Source organism: Myotis davidii, unplaced genomic scaffold (genome assembly GCF_000327345.1).
Source record: "Myotis davidii unplaced genomic scaffold, ASM32734v1 scaffold78, whole genome shotgun sequence".
Lineage (NCBI taxonomy): Eukaryota > Metazoa > Chordata > Mammalia > Chiroptera > Vespertilionidae > Myotis > Myotis davidii.
In genome coordinates this window covers 4,691,600-4,709,396 of record NW_006290305.1, presented here as the reverse complement: position 1 = coordinate 4,709,396, position 17,797 = coordinate 4,691,600, and the positions used below count along the sequence as shown (strand labels likewise).

Below are 17,797 nucleotides of genomic sequence, written 5' to 3'. Positions count from 1 at the left end.
TATCCTTTATGTGTTTATAGAATCTGTAATGATATTTTCTCTTTTCATTATTGATTTTGGTTATGTAGGTCTTCTCTCTTTTGTTTCTAACTAGTAGCCCAGTGCATGAATTCATGCACATTATAAGGAAATTAATTAGAAGAAAGATTTTAATATCGCTATTTGCCCTTTTTCTATAATAGAAGTGTCAACCATTCATGATCGACAATGACAGATGGAAACACGCCTGCGATTGGCACCAGCAAGAGCTTTATATGTGTCACACATGTGCGAGTCAACTTAGCCTTTTGTAGATATAGAACAAATTTGCTTAATTAGGCCTGCTTTTTGATTTAGCTAAATTTTTTTCAGCCCAGTGAAGCACCCCAACTTCTCTTTCAGATAATTGTCAGTAACACAGCAATAAATATCAACACAAAGCACATTATTATTGTAGATCACGCATGGAGAACAAAGGGTAAAATATTTGACTGCAGCAGTGTTTGACTATATTCTATGCAGTGAGAAAACCTGAAGTCATTTTCAAGGTCCACCCTGGCCAATGAAAAGAAAATAGGATTCCAATGAGTCTCCTATCTACCTACTCCAGAACTTCTGTGAGGATCAAATGAGATGAGGCACATGAAAATGCTTTACAGACATTTGGTTACAGTGTGAAGTGTTTGCACCTAGGTATAAAGCATGCCGTTTTCCTGGGCTGAAGAAACTGCAAGGAGGCTAGTAGTTGCTAGGGAGAGGAAGCCAGGTGTTGCTGCTTGATGTCATTACCCAAATGGAGGGAAACACACTTAGCCTTTTATATAGATAGACTAGAGGCCCAGTGCACGAAAATCGTGCACTTGGGGGAGCCTCAGCCTATCCTGCACCCTCTCACAGTCCAGGAGACCTTGGGGGATGTCTGACTGATGGCCTAGGCCCGCTCTCAGCTGTCAGTCAGACATCCTTACCACTGCTGTGGAGGCAGGAGAGGCTCCCGCCACCACCACTGCACTCGCCAGCTGTGAGCCTGGCTTCTGGCTGAGCAGCTCTCCCCCTGTGGGAGCGCACTCACCACGAGGGGGCAGCTCCCGCATTGAACGGGAGGATTGGGCCAAAACCGGCTCTCTAACATCCCCTGAGGGGTCCCGGATTGTGAGAGGGTGCAGGCCAGGCAGAGGGACCCCTCTGGTGCACTATCAGGGCCAGGGAGGGACATGGGGGGGCATGTCCAGCCCATCATTCTCAGTCCTAATCGGCCGGACCCCAGCAGCAAGCTAACCTACCGGTCGGAGTGTCTGCCCGCTGGTGATCAGTGCACATCATAGCGAGTGGTTGAGCAGCCTTAGCATATCATTAGCATATTATGCTTTGATTGGTAGAACTGACAACTGTACACAGCATATTAGGCTTTTATAATATAGAATTGGTCTGGCTAATGATATATAAACTTAATTGATCTTTTAAGAACCAGTTTTCAGTTTCATTGGTTTTTCATTATTTTTTAATTTGGCTATAGCCCTGATACCTTTCTATAATTGGTTCTCCTTTAACTTTTTATTGTGTGAGAACAAACTTTGTATGATTTTAATTTTAATTATTTTAAATTTATTGCATTTACGTAGGACCCATGATGCTCTATCTTATATATTCTGTGTGCCCTTGAGAAAGAAAGAGCATTCAACTGTTCTTGGACAGATTTTTCTATAAATGACAGTTTGAATCAGTGGCATTTTTTTTCAGTTTTTTAATAACCTTGTTGATTTCCTGTCTCACTGAAAGAGTAGTTGAAACCTCTGGCTATAATTATGAATTTGTCTGTTTCTCCTGTCAATTTTGTCATTTTTTGCTTCCTGTATTTTGAAGCTCTGTTGCTAGTTGGATACACAGTTAGTGAACTGGCTCTTTTATCAGTATGTAATATGTAATGTCCTCTCTGCTCCGAGATCTGTTTGTCTTATCTTTACTTTTATTAGCTTTTTCATGGGATACCTTTTTTTCATTCTTTTATTTTTAACTATATATGTCCTTATATTTGAAGTGAATTTCCTGTTATTACCATATAGTTTCATTATTTTTTTCCCTCCTGAAAATCTGTCTCATAATTGGCATGGTTAAACCATTTGCTTTTCATATAATTATATTTTTGTTATGCCTTTTATTTTCTTACTGTTTAGTTTGTCTCTTCTATTTTTTATTCTGCAAGGTGTTTTTTCCCCCTGCCTTATATTGGGTTATTTGTGCATTTAAAAATAGTTTAATTTACCTAATGTGATTTTGATTATCCCTGTAGTTTATATAGTGGTGCTCTAGTGATTATAGTAGATATCGTGGGCCCAGACCTGTATTAAATGCTTAATATTTCTTGATTGATGTAATATTTTGGAATCTAATTTTTATTTTTATTGTTAGTGCTGAAATTTCCTAAATAAAGTTATTAAAAATAAAAGTTTTTTCTAACATATAGTATTAACTAGAGGCCCGGTGCACAAAAATTTGTGCACTCTGGGGTGGGGGGTCCCTCAGCCCGGCCTGTGCCCTCTCGCAGTCTGGGGCTCCTCGGGGGATGACCACCTGCTGGCTTAGGCCTGCACCCCAGAGGATTGGGCCTAAGATGGCAATCAGGCATCCCTCTGGCAACCTGGCAGCCCTCGGGGGATGTCCACTTGCCAGCGGGGAGCAGGCCTATACTGCAGTCGGACATCCTTAGCGCTGCTGAGGAGGCAGGAGAGGCTCCCACCACCACTGCTGGACTGGCAACCATCAGCCTGGCTTGTGGCTGAGCAGAGCTCCCCCATGTGGGAGCACACTGACCACCAGGGGGCAGCTTCTGCATTGAGCGTCTGCCCCCTGGTGGGCAGGGTGTGTCATAGTGACCAGTCATTCCCAGTCTTTTGCTGTTAGGGTCAGTTTGCATATTACCCTTTTACTATCTAGGATAGAGGCCTGGTGCACAAGTGGGGGCCAGCTGCTGTGCCCTGAAGGGTGTCTCGGATCAGGGGGGGGGTCCCGCTGGGGTGCCTGGCCAGTCTGAGTGAGGGGATGAGGGTCGTTTCCAGGCTGGGAGTGACTGAAGCTCCCAGCCTCTCCTTTTTTTTTTTTTTTTTTTTATTCTGGCAAGCCTCATGTTCGCTTCAGCTGCGTGGCTGCTGGCCACCATCTTGGTTGGCAGTTAATTTGCATAACACCCTGATTAGCCAATGGGAAGAGTAGCGGAGGTATAGTTAATTACCCTTTTTGTCTTTTATTAGATAGGATATTATTGTCATGTATAATTTTCTCAATATTTATGCCACTCCTTTTTTCATCCTCATAGTCTTGCCTAGGCTATTGCCCATTGATATCATGCAGCTCAGTTTTGCTTTTGAGTAATATTTTTTCTCTTTATATGATTTATAATTCTGTAAGCTTTACACAGAGCTTTGAGGACAGTGGTATGTTTAAATGATTATATGGTAATAGTTAAAATAGTTAAATGACCCCAAGGTAATTTCTATTTCTGTGTGTAGAGTCAAAAAGTTTAAAAATGAAAGTTTCAAACTCTTTAAATTCTGATAGTTTTTGTGTTGAAATATACTCTAATTTGGCTATATCCAGATTAATATAATACAAATTAACTTAGTTAATTTAAGAGATATAGGGTTTTAATAATCAAATATTAAAGTACCATTAGAAGAATTTAAAGAACATAAAACATTTTTACTAATCCTCTGTTCAAGGTGTCTATTTATAATTCACATAGATACTAGCCCTTTGATTGTCAACCAATATCCTAGGAACTATGCTAAAATTGCCAAGGCATTTTTGCTGATTTTACAGCAGTTTAGGAAAAAAATTATGAATCGCAAGTAAATGAAGTTACATATTCAGAAACTTAAGGAAACCTTTACTACATTTGTTTTCGTCTTTGACATATATTGTTTGCTGATTGTATTATAAAATACTAGTAGGAAAAAAAAATTGCCGATAGCGCTCCCAGCACTAAGAGGGCTAAAATGTAGTGTGTTTAGACCAGCCGCGGGCAAACTACGGCCCACGGGCTGGATACGGCCCGTTTGAAATGAATAAAACTATTGAAAAAAAAGACCATACCCTTTTATGTAATGATGTCTACTTTGAATTTATATTAGTTCACACAAACACTCCATCCATGCTTTTGTTCCGGCCCTCTGGTCCAGTTTAAGAACCCATTGTGGCCCTCGAGTCAAAAAGTTTGCCCACCCCTGGTTTAGACCTATACATCCATTTATAGGAAATTTACAACATATCAGTCATTCTGCTTGTTGTTGTGGCCCAATTAATGGTCCCATTGGCCAGCAGCCTCAGTGTAGTTCATTGTTGAGCAATAGAACTTTTTGTTATAATAGAAATATTGTTATGTCTGCACTTGGTAGTCCATAATTTAATTTTAATTACTTTAACTTTCAACAACCACATGTGGCTAATAAGTTCTCAAACAGCAACCTCATGGCTTTCTCCCTTGGAACTTTCCTAAATCTCTCAAGCTTGGACATAAGCATAAGCTTATTAAACGGTTACAGTGCAGTATGATAAGGATTAAATCAGTGAATAGGTTGATAAAGTGACTAAATGCCTGATGATGTCTGGGAGTTAGGTAAAGGAAAATAAGCCACTCCAGGATTTTAAGTAAGAAGGGTTAGCCCTGGCCAGTGTTGCTCAGTTGGTTGGGCATTGTCCCATGCACTGAAAGGTTGTGCCAGTCAGGGCACATGCCAGGTTGCAGGTTTGAGGGGGGACAACGATCAATAGATCTCTCTCACATTGATGTTTCTCTCCCCTCCCTTCCTGTCTCTCTAAAATCAATAAAAAACATTTAATTTTTAAAAGAAGGGTTTATTTAACTTTATTTAACTTAAAGTAGAGTTAAATGTTGTAAAATTACCAATCAAACCTATAAGGTTCTTAGTTGGACCTTCAGAAATAACTGCCAGATCAATACAGAACTACCAGGGAATACATTAGGAGTTCCTACCTCTGGAGCCATGCTCGAATGACAAAACCTTTGTCATTGCTTCCACTCAGTTGCTTTTGTTACCCAGAATAATGGAGGTTTAATATTAGTCTAGAGAAGGTGGGAAGAATTATAAAAGTAGTTCCCTTTTTTTCTCTTTAGTCGAGTGGACTTGAACAAGAAAACTTTAATTAGAGGCACAAATTGTTTGATGAACACTTATTTTAGGTTATGATAGACTCTCTAAGAAAATAAATTATCTTATAGAGACATAGAGAAAACCTAATTGCACTAAACTGTATAAACCTTAAGTAGGTTTTATTGCGGAGGTATACACATAACCCTTAAATTTCATTCTTTATAGATCCAGAATGAGAAGACTGATAAAAGAAGAAGCTAGCTGAAGAGCTATAAAATGCCCAAATCTGGGTTCACAAAACCAGTTCAGAGTGAAAATTCTGACAGTGACAGCAATATGGTAGAAAAACCATATGGAAGAAAGGTATGATATACTAAATATTTGTTTATTGTTTACTCTTGGATCCTATATCAGTAGTGACTTTGCTGAACTCTTGGGGAAAAGAGTTGTGCAACCATCATCACAATCTAGTTTAGACCATTTCCATCATTGCTAAAAGATCCTCACACCCATTTACAATCAGTCCATTCCTACCCCAACCCTCAGATAAACCCTAAATCTGCTTTCAAAATCAGGAATTGTAAGTTTTCAAATTTCTTTTCAAAAATTGTTTTGGCTGTTCAAGGTCCTTTGAATTTTCATAGGGTTAGCTTGTCGGTTTATTTTAGAACAAAGGCCTGCTGGTATTTTAATAAGGATATTATTGAATCTGTAGATCACTTGAATGGTATTACCATATTAACAATATGTCTTCCTATCCATCCCCACAGAATATCTCTCCATTGATTTAGATCTTCAGCTTCTCTGAGAGATGGTTTGTCGTTTTCAGTGTACAAATCATGTGCTTCAGTTGTTCAATTATTCCTGTCACTATTGTAGATAATTTCATTTTGGATTTTTCATGGCTATGATATAGAAATATATTTGTTTTTTATATAGTGATCCTATATCAACAGTGACTTTACTGAACTCATTTTTTTGGTTCTAAAACTTTGTGGATTCCTTAAGATTTTCTACAAATGAGATGATGTCATTGGCATATGAAGATAATTTTACTTCTTTTTAAATATGGATACTTTTATTTCTTTTTCTTGCTGATTGCACTGGCACTTTCTGCTTTTTGACTGTAGTATTTAATCTCACATTTACTGTAATTGTTCATAAGGTGGTATTTATATCTGCTATTTTGCTCTTTGTTCTTATATGTTTTATGTCTTTGTTTCTTATCTATGCTGCCTTTTAAAGGATGTTTTTCAGTTTATTATTTAAATTTTTGTGTTTTTTAAAGAATGTTTCTTGGATTATCTTAAAATACTGATCTAGGGATTATAATGTGCATCCTAATTACTACAGGTTAATATTCACTTAATTCCAGTAAAAATAGCAACATTGCTCCAATATAGCTTCATTTTCTCCCCTTCATGTTATCTGTAATATATGTTATATCTATATTTGTTAATTAATGCGACAACAGAATGTTAAAATTATTTTACACAATCTTCTCTTTTAAAGAAATAAGAGGAGAAAAGAAAAATATGTTTTTTTACTGGTTTTTGTTTTTACCTACATACTTACCAATTTTGGCACTCTTTCTTTCTTTCTTTCTATGGATTAAGTTTACTGTCAGTATCATTTCCTTGCAGTCTCTGAGAATTTTCCTTATTATTTATTGTAAAATCTTCATCCATGATTTCTTTCCATCTTCATTGATCTAGGACTATCGTGATTTTACCATTAAGAAAACAAACAGTTTTATTGAGCTATAATTCATATACCATACAATTTACTCATTCAAAGTGTACAATGCCGGAGTTTTTACTGTATTTACAGAGTTGTGCAATCATCACTACTATCAATTTTAGAATATTTTCACCTGAAAAACACTCTGTACCCATTAGCAGTCCTCGCTGTTCTATCCCCAACTTTCATAGCCGTAGGCAGTCACCATTCTGCTTTTTATATAGATGGACTTGCCTGTTCTGGATATTTCATGTAAATGAAGGTATGCAATAGGTGGTCTTTCATGATTATTTGCCTTTATTTTCAAAGGATGGTTTTGTTGGATACTTGAATTTTTAGTTGACTTTTTTTTTTATAAGATTAAATATGTCATCCCACTTCTTTCCTGCTTTAACTGTTTCTGATGAGAAAACTGTTAAATAGTCTAACTGTAATGTGTTTATGCTCCCTTATTTTATGTGGGATTTGTTCAGCTTCCTGGATGTATAGATTAATGGTTTTTCATGAAATTTGGGGTGTTTCATTTATCTTTTTCTTTTCTTTTTGGCCATCTCATACCTGCTGTTGAACATATCTAATACATTTTCAGTTACTATTTTCAAATCCAGTATTTCCATTTGGCTCTTTTTGTAATTTTTTAAAGTTGATATTCTCTATTTGATGTCATTGTTGTCATATTTTAATTCATTAAAAATTTTTTATTGCTTTCTAGTCTTGCCACATATAATATCTGGGCTCACTCAGAGAAGATTCTATTGAATATGTGTTCCTTGCCTTTTTATATATCTTAATTTTTATTAAAAACTGGACAATTTAGGTCATATATTATAGCAGCCCTGGATTCATTCTCATTACTTCCCAAGGATGTTGTCATTGTTGATAGGGTTATTGTTTTGATTTGTTTTTAGTAAAATGTCAGGAGCTTACCTGTGGAATTTGTCATGATACTGGTGTCCATTTTTCTCTTTCTTTTTTTTAGTCTTGCTTCCTAGGGATTGCCCCTGTGTCTGCATAGATAAGTCAGCAGCCATTGATTGGTCAGAGATTGTACTCAGACATCATGAGCCAGTAAGACTTTCTTTCACCTTAATTTTTTTAAATTTAAATCATTTTTACAAAGTTAAAGTTGACATACAAAATTATATTAGTTTCAGGTGTGTACACTCCAGTGATTAGACATTATATAACTTGCTAAGTGATCATCCCAATAAATCTCATACCCATCTGACACCATACATAGTTATTATTACTATAGTCCCTATGATATACTTTATATTCCCATGACTATTTTGTAACAACCAATTTGTACTTCTTAATCCCTTTACTATTTTCACTTACCCTCAATCCCCCTCCTCTCTGGTAACCATCAAAACTTATTGTATTTATGATTCTGTTTCTTCTCTGCTTGTTTATTTTGTATTATAGATTCAATAGTTGATAGATATATATTTATTACCATTTTACTGTTCATATATTTTATCTTTTTCTTATTAAAGAAGACCCTTTAATATTTCATGTAATACTGGTTTGGTGGCAGTGAACTCCTTTAGCTTTTTCTTGCCTGGGAAGCTCTTTGTCTGTCCTTCAATTCTAAATGATAGCTTTGCTAGGTAGAGTAATCTTGGTTGTTCTTCCTTGCTTTGCATCGCTTTGAATTTCTTGCCAGTCCCTCTGGTCTGCAAAGTTTCTGTTGAGAAATCAGCTGACAGTCTTACGGGAGCTCCCTTGTAGATAACTAACTGCTTTTCTCTTTCTATTTTTAGATTCTTTGTCTTTAACCTTTGGCATTTTAATGATGATGTATCTTGGTGTGGACCTCTTTGGGTTCATTTTGTTTGGAACTGTTTGCATTTCCTGGAGTTGTATGTCTATTTCCCTCAGGTCAGGGAAGTTTTCCATCATTATTTTTTCAAATAGGATTTCAATTTTTTGCTCTCTCTCTTCCCCTTCTGGCACACTGATGATGTGTCAGATTCTTTTTTCTTTTTGCTGTTCTGATTGGGTATTTTTTGCTTCCTTATATTCCAAACCACTGATTTGATTCTCTATTTCAACTACTTACCTGTTAATTGCCTGTAAATTATTCTTCATGTCAGTATATCCTTCATTTCTAACTGGTTCTCTTTTAGGGTTTCCATGTCCTTTTAAGTTCATTGAGCATCTTTATAACCAATGTTTTGAACTTTGCATCTAGTAGTTTGCTGTCTTTGTTGTGTTTAGTGTTTGGGTTTTTTTCTGGAGTTCTTTCATTTGGGACATGTTTCTTTGTCTCCTCATTTTGGCAGCCTTCCTGTGTTTGTTTTTATGTATTGGGTAGAGCTGCTACATCTCCCTTGCTTGGTAGAGTGGACTAATGTAGTAGCTGTCCTATAGGGTACAGTGGCACAGCAGTCCCCTTCCTGAACTGAGCTTTCCAGGTATTTCCCACCCCTATGTGGGCTGTATACACTTTCCTGTTATAGTTGACCCTTGATTGCTGTTAGCACGTCAATGGGAGGGATTTACCTCTAGGCCTATAAGCTATAAGGACTGGTTGGGACCACCAAGGAGAATCAGCCGTGCAAGGGCCCACACCATAGAGCAGGATTTACTTCAGCAGGGCTCTGGTGCCACCTGAGTCCACCCCTTGAGTGTGTCTCTTGTGGAGGTGGTTGGGTGGTGCTTCAGTGTGGTCTGAAGCTGTCCACCATGTGCACTGGCTCAGATCTCCCTAGAGGTGCAGGTCAAGGTCAGCTGCCACCTGTGTTATGCCACCCAGGCCACTCAGCATGAGCTACAAAATGATTTGCAGAGGACTGCTACTTGTGCTGGGCTCAGAGGTGCCCAGGAGAGGCCAAGCTGCAAACCATGGCCAGCTGTCACTAATGACAGGCCTAGGATCATTTAGCAAGAGGTACAGGGCTAGCAGAGGCCAGATGCTGCTTGTTTGAGAGATTTTAGGAAAGCTTAAAGCATGAGCCATGACTATTTGTTCTACAATGATGGGATTGAGTTTTACCAATTTAATTTTTTATTTTTTATTTTTTTTATATATTTTATTGACTTTTCACAGAGAGGAAAGGAGAGGGACAGAGAGTCAGAAATATCGATGAGAGAGAAACATCGATCAGCTGCCTCCTGCACACACCCCCCACCGGGGATGTGCCTGCAACCAAGGTACATGCCCTTGCCTGGAATCGAACCTGGGACCCTTCAGTCTGAAGGCCGACGCTCTACCCACTGAGCCAAACCAGTCAGGGCAAGCCATGACTATTTGTAGGAAAAAGCCTCTGGAAATAATTTGGGTGGGCCCTCAAGTTGGGTGGGGTGGGGTATCTGATAATCACCAGGTCTAGGCAAACATTGTTAGCCATGATGATGGAGATACAGATATGGGGAGTGCTTGCCGGCTCTGTGGGGGGAGTTTCAGAAAAGGAGCAGTGACCTCTGCCAGCACTTCTGTCTGGTAGAAAAGTGCCCCTCCAGCTCTCACCCTGATGCTGGACAATTCAGCTTCTCCCTCTATGTCCCTGGTACCTTTTGAGCCACTGTCTCAGTACTGAAGTGGTTCTCAACCTTCTGGCCCTTTAAATACAGTTCCTCATGTTGTGACCCAACCATAAAATTATTTTTGTTGCTACTTCATAACTGTAATGTTGCTACTGTTATGAATCGTAATGTAAATATCTGATATGTAGGATGGTCTTAGGTGACCCCTGTGAAAGGGTCGTTCGACCGCCAAAGGGGTCACGAACCACAGGTTGAGAACCACTGCAGTACTGGAACTCAGGGAGTGAGTCTGAGTAAGTCTTTGGTGAACTCTTTGAGAGGAACTCCTGGGACTCTGTGGCCCTCCATCTCACTGAGCCACAATCCCTGCTGGTTTTTACAGCCAGAAGTTATGGGGACTTTTCTTCTTGGCTCTCAAACCCTAGGCTGGGGAGCCTGGTAAGGGGCTGGGACCCTTAGCTCCTCAGGGGGGACCTACTCAGCTGAAATATCCCTCCCAATTTTTATTCACCATGTAGGATCAGCTCATTTTGCATCTCTGCCCCTCCTACCAGTCTCAATTTGGCTGCTTCTTTAAATCCTTAGTTGTAGGACTTCCATTCAGGTAGATGTCAGGTGTTTCTGAATGATGGTTTTTCTGTAATTGTCATTTTGATGTGGTTGTGGGAGGATGTGAGCACTGCATTTACCTATACCACTATCTTGACTGGATAACTGTCTTTCACCTTCTGCTGACAGACTTATATGTGTGTTGAGAAGTACAGGCATTTTTCAAATCATCCCTAGCATTTTCTTTCTGCTGGGCTCACCCAGATGTTGGGTTTACTTGTGTAAAGCATCTTAGTCAACCAAGGATGTGTAGATCTCTCCTGCACATGCATACAGTCTCCCAGTTAGAGAGCTATGGGTGGAGAACTTACCCCTTCTTAAGTCTTTCCTGCACATTTACATAGCTTCCCTGTCAGCAGGGCATATGTGGCAATCTTATCAGCACCCCCTACATCTCTCATTTCTGCTATCTCCCTATTAAATTTCTGGCTTATCCACAAGCTGCTGCTCCTCTGCAGTGGGACCACAACATTAGAGTACTAGAACTATGTTTTTACCCCCCTACTTTTGTGTTCTACTGTTTGATATTTTTATTAACAATATGATTGGGTGTGTGGTTTTGACTCTCTATATCAGTTCAAGTCGGCACTCTGGCAGCAAAGATTCTGGTTTTTGTTACCAGCCCAACCCTAGCCATAATTTCCATTGCAAATTTTCTGCATATAGACGATGATACTTCTACTTCTTACAAAATTAAGTTAGAAGGGAGTTTAGGAGAGAAGACATGACAATATTACTCACCTATACATTTATAAAGCATATTCTCACAATTGTCTTTTTGTAGTGAGTGATTGGCCTTGAAGCCAGCCTCTAGCTTCTGCTAAGTTTTTCTTCCAACAACTTTTTAGAAATGAATATCCAATTGTTCTGTTATGTAAAAGAGACTTTATTTACAGTTTAATGTGGCACAGACTATTGCTATTATGAGATCCCAAATTAATAAAATAACCTGAACTAAAATTTAATTTCTTAAATGCATTTAAATAGAGCATAATTTTAAATAATACATTCTATAGTAATATACTTTTATATAAAGTGCTTTCATTGCCTCGTTAAATATGTCAGTAGTTAGAGCTTCATCAAAAATATCTACTCATACAAAAAGAAAAAATTCAATGAACCTTAAAAAAAATACCTACTCACAATTCTTGAAACATCTTCTTGTTAACCTGTGAGATTTTCCCCCCATTAGTTTTAGTTTAGAAATTTTTCCACTATAGTTTTTAGCAATAAATTAGTATTTATAGCGCAGGTGGTGTGGCTCACTGGTTGAGCATCAACCTGTGAACCAGGAGCTCACAATTTGATTCCTGGTCCGGGCACCTGCCCAAGTTGCTGGCTTGATCCCCAGTAGGGGGCATGCAGGAGGCAGCTGATCTGTTATTCTCTCTTATTGATGTTTCTGTCTCTCTCGCCCTCTCCCTTCTCTGAAGTCAATAAAAATATTTTTTTTAAAAAAAAGAAAGTGTTTTTTCTCATATCTGAAAATAACTTTTAAAGTATTAAGAATCTCACAAAACTCTTAGTTTAAGTAACACGTCCAAAAGCAGTTTTATTTTACAGAGAACAGGACAGGTTGGTGTCAATTATAAATAGTCATACCAATCATCATATTACACAGGAGAGCCTGATCAATATATTCATGTAAACATTTTCCATTTAACATGTCACCAAGTTGGTTTCTTTCCACTTGTTATATGGCACAGGTTCTTTCATTAATAACAAGATTCGTATTTTTAAGGGAAGTCTCTTGAATTTTGTTGGTGTTAATCATGCCTTTTTATTTATTAGTAGAGGCCCGATGCATGAAATTTGTGCAAGAGTAAGCCTTTGAAGCTGCGGCGACTGCAGCCCTGGCTTCATCTGGAAGGTTGTCCAGAATGATGTCCCAATGGCCATTCAGTTGATTTGCATATTATGCTTTTATTATTATAGATATTTTGACATCTGGGGCCTTGCTCAATATGGGGAGACTGTCCTTCCCAGTGCTAGTCAATTTCTAGAGATAGTTGCCAGCCTGGTCACCCCGAACTGCCTCCCCTGAAGGCCTGGTCCTCCCCAATGCCCCCTCCTGCAGACCTGGTTCCCCCAACTGCCCTCCCCTGTTGGTCTGGTCCCTCCCAACTGCCCTCCCCTGCAGGCCATCTTTGACCACATGGGGGCGGCCATCTTGTGTGTTGGTGTGAGGGTTAATTTGCATATTACCTCTTTTATTATATAGGAAGCCTAAGCAACCCTTATGGCGGAACAACGGGTCACTGTGACACATACTGAGCTGTTAGGGGTGACAGGTAGGCAGGTGGGCGAGCGGTTAGGGGCGAGCTGGCAGGCAGGCGAGTGGTTAAGGGCAAGTGGTCCTGGATTGCGAGAGGGATATCCGACTGCCAGTTTAGGCCTGACCTGGCAGTTGGACATCCCCTGAGTGGTCCTGGATTGTGAGAGGGCACAGGTCGGACTGAGGGGACCCCCCCCCCATGTACAAATTTTGTGCACTGGGCCTCTGGTATATATATAAAAGCCTAAGTGACCATTGGAACATTCGATCGTTCCACTGTTTGACCGGTAGCTCTGACACTCACTGACCACCAGGGGGCAGATGCTCAATGCACAGGCATGGAAACATGGAACAGACTGATGAATCTCAGAGGGGAGGGGGTGGAGGGAGGGCGGGAAGAGATTAACCAAAGATCTTATATGCATACTAGAGGCCCAGTGCACAGATTCGTGCACTTATGGGGTCCCTCAGCATGGCCTACAGGGATCAGGCTGAAACCAGCAGTTCCACATTTCCCAAGGGGGTCCCAGATTGTGAGAGGATGAATCCATGCACCGGGCCCCTAGTATGTGAATAATAATTAAACCTGAATTTTAAAGAATCTTTATGAACAAAATGCATGCCTGTGAAGCTCCATTTCATTGGCAGAAGTGAAAAAAACAAGTTAACAAGATTTTACTTTATAACTGGGAAATAAGCTTTTATTTTTAAGCAATCTTTACCACTTAACACATTGTTTGCGGGTAGTTTTTATCACACGCTAACAGGTGGCGCGAGCCATTTTTGCTTATTTTTTGCACAAATGGCAACATTCAGTAAAATTACGATAACTTTAGTTTACGTATTTATACGTTACCCGCATTCTACCGCTATCTATAAAAAACGTATTAATACGTGTCCCGCGCTCTACTACTAATCAACATAAAATGTATAAGAAAAAGGTATAAATACGTTTCCCGCATACAATGTGTTAAGATACAAGGTAGTCACTTTCTCTTCCTAATTTGCTAATAGATTTATTAAAAATTAATGTAGTTTATTCAGATGATATCACCTGTCACTGGTTTTTCTTTAATATTTTTTAAATATTATTTTATTGATTTTTTAAAGAGAGAGAGGAAGCAAGGGAGAGAGAGAGAGAAACATCGATTTGAGAGTGAAACATCACTGGGCCATCTTCTGCACGCCTTCTACCTGAGATCGAGCACCACAACCTGGCCATGTGCCCTGATCCTGGAATCAAACCAGCAGTCTTTCAGTGCATGGGATGACATTCAGCTAACTGAACCACACCTGCCAGGGCTTTCTTTAATATTTTGATACAATGAATTGCTATAAGATTACCTAATAATGAACTATTCTTGCATTCTTTGGCTGAATCCTGCTTGACTCTGATATACTAGTACAGTAAACCCTCAATTTTGTGGCCCTTGATTTTACGGACCTTGGACTTAACCAACCAAATGTCCAGTGCATATGTCATATGTGAAAATTAACACCCTGTTAATTTTTAAATGGTTTTAATCACAATTTGCTTATAATTAAATTAACAGATTATTTTTTTGTTATTAATTCACTATTATTTTTAACAAATTTTAGCAAATAGGCCATATGTTGGGAAAAACACTAGTAATTTCCCCTACATAAATAAATATTACATATCTACAATTATTGTCTACATATTTTAATCTAAGAGTCACCACTCCTAAACAGTGTTTGGTGAATGATTAGCATGTGATCACAACACACTGTGCACTATGTAATTGGTTCTGTTTTCCCATGGCGTGACTTCCTACAGCAGTTTTAACACATGCACTAAGCCATTCTCCAACTGTGTGCATTTTTACTTGCAGTGACTGGTGAATGCACACATATACTAGAACTATTCAGTATAAAAATAAAATTATTATAACACATATAGAAAACTGTGAAATTAAACTTTTCATACATACTTAATTTTAATTACACAAGTGTGCCTACGTAAGTAAAAAACATAAACTAACTAATTTGTCAATTTTTTAACGTATGCATTCTGAAAACCTACTTTATTATATAACAGACTTTTGGCTTTAACAGACTCCCAAATTAGTCCGATATATCAAGGTTTTACTGTATTATCTTTCTAAGATACTAATTTTATTTCAGTTTATTTAGGATAGTTTATGTTTGCATTTATTTTATAAGTAATTTAGTCTATAATTTCTGTTTTGGACTCTTCTTAGGTATCAGTTTTACTTTAGACTTAAAAAATGAATTGGGTATCATCTTATCTTTTATGCTATATAGTATTATTTATATGAAATGGGAAATAACTGTTTCTTGGATTTTTCTTTCATAAACTAATTTTAGAAATGCATGTTTAAAAAATAATCCATTTTTCAGGTCTTAAATTTTGAATGGTAGAAAAATGAATATAGTATTTTTCTGTATCTTTTTAACAACTCCTCTGGAATTGTATTTAGGTCACTCAAGTTTTATTTTCCTCTTCTCTCTCATTTTTATTATTAGACTCACTAAAAGTTGTATTCTATTACTCTTTTAGAACCACTTTTTGATATTGACAAGTTCTACATTTTAAAAAAAGTCAGTACTTTTATTTTTATGTTCCTTTTTCCCACCTTGTTCTTCCTTTAGTTTGTTTTCTGTTTTGGGTTGAAAGCTAGTGTTTTCTTCAATCTGAGTCTACTTCTAATTTGCTTCTGAGGGTCTCTACAATTATGATGTCTATTTATTATTGTTTGAAGACTGTTCTTTTAAACTCTCCTGCTAAGGTGATGTCACTTAGTTCTTAGTATCTAGCATATTTTTCACAAAAGAGTCATCATCATAGCCCAGTTTAGCTGTGCTGCACCAATTTGGATGTTAGATTATAAGAGTGACCTTGGTAATAACTGTAGACCAGGAGGGTAGGACACTTCACCTGAATGGGTGAGCACATGATATTAATAAAACATACTGTTTAATTAAATACAGAATCAATTTTTCAGATTTATATTTATTCATTGGTATTAATATATTAAGTAAAAGTATGAGAACAAATTAAAATAAGTTGTAATTGTTGAAAGTAGTCTTGAATGCATTGAGGTCAATGATGGTTTATAATACCCTCTCTACTTTTGTGTATATTTGAAAAGTTCCTTCATAAAGTGTTTTTAATACTTTATTGCTTAGCTAATATTGTTATAATTTATTCATATTTTATTTTTTAATAGAGTAAAGATAAGATTGCATCCTATAGCAGAACTCCAAAAATTGATCGAAGTGATGTGGGCAAGGAGGTGAAAGAGAAATCGTCCATGAAACGTAAACTTCCTTTTACCATTAGCCCATCAAGAAATGAAGAACGAGATTCAGACACAGGTAGAATAATTTGTTGTTTTCTGTAAAATGTTAATCATCTTTTATTCTGATTTTTCTCATATCATTCCTCTTTCACCTTAATAGAGAAATTTTCATATTTGTTTTACCGTTTTGGGGGCAGAAATTCAAATAGTTCTCACCAAACATGATTTCTAATCCAAGATAGAAAAAAAATTTCTTTTTTTCTTACTCTCTCAATGTTTATTACAAATCTCATCACTTTCAGACTTAATTTTGGGGGGCGCATTTAATAGTGAAATTTACTCAATGATAAGGGAGCATAGGATATGGTACATGTGAGAAAAAGTTGAGTTATTGTGGACATGGTTGAACCCACCAAGAAAAAAGTTTAGGCATCTTAGGTTCACAAATAAATCACCCTCTACTAAAAAAAGAAGGGGAAATTATTGAGGCTAACTTCCTAACTCATAATACTTTTTTTCTAAAAACTCGTGTATCAGAAACGATACTTGACATCAATCAATTTCAGTTATTCATAATAGATTAGGACCTTATTACCACTGATAAATTACTAGATTTTGTTTTAGCCCTGAACTAACCATTTCTTGAAACTAATTTAAACTTGAATGTTTATATATTTATCATAATCCTTTTATACCTTGCATTAAGTACTATACTAATGAACTAATCTTACCACTGTTTTAGCTTCACTCACAGAAAATTAGTGTTCCATTCTGAGTTTATGTACATAAATTATGTGCTATTTCTAACTTTGTAACCATCTTAATCAGCAATATGGAAATGATCTTGATTCTGAAATCTACGAAAATACCCTAAAGACTTTTGAAATGCCCTATATTAACAAAGCATTAGAAAATATTTAATTTTTAGTATACACTTTTAGAAGTAGGTAGGTAGTAGGTAGGTTTCTTAGCTTGAGCTATAAATTGTTCTTAAACACTCATGATATTTTTAAATCTTGAAAATTACTCTTTTTTTTGAAGTAATTAAGAACTTGTGTGCTTTGTTCATTGTAAGTTACAGTGGCTTTTTCTAGAAATTCAAAATCTTTTTGTTTTTTCTGAAATGTGATTCTCCTTATCCTTAAGCACTGTTCCCAAGCTGTTACTAAGTCACTTAGCTCAGAAGAAGGTGCTTATGTACTTTTAGATTAATAAGATTTAACTTATATTTTCTCCCTAGAGGTCCTTTTGCCACACACAGACTCTGACTCACTCTCTCTCTCTCTCTCTCTCTCTCTCTCTCTCTCTCTCCT

General features: G+C 37.4%; 1 protein-coding gene across 5 annotated transcripts in view; it reads left to right on the top strand.

Moving 5' to 3' along the window:
- Nucleotides 1–17,797, top strand: part of ANKRD12 (ankyrin repeat domain 12) — an 84,695-nt gene that overhangs the window by 908 nt on the left and 65,990 nt on the right. For 3 of the 5 annotated variants that reach the window (XM_006763276.2, XM_015563597.1, XM_006763275.2), the window contains exons 2-3: nt 5,313–5,450; nt 16,413–16,560. In XM_006763276.2, coding sequence (XP_006763339.1) covers nt 5,364–5,450; nt 16,413–16,560 — 235 coding nt within the window. In that variant the 5' untranslated portion in view covers nt 5,313–5,363. Of the gene's footprint in view, nt 1–5,312; nt 5,451–5,857; nt 5,902–7,806; nt 7,896–16,412; nt 16,561–17,797 lie in introns of those variants that run through there. The other 2 variants (XM_015563596.1, XM_006763277.2) reach the window with 2 other exon arrangements.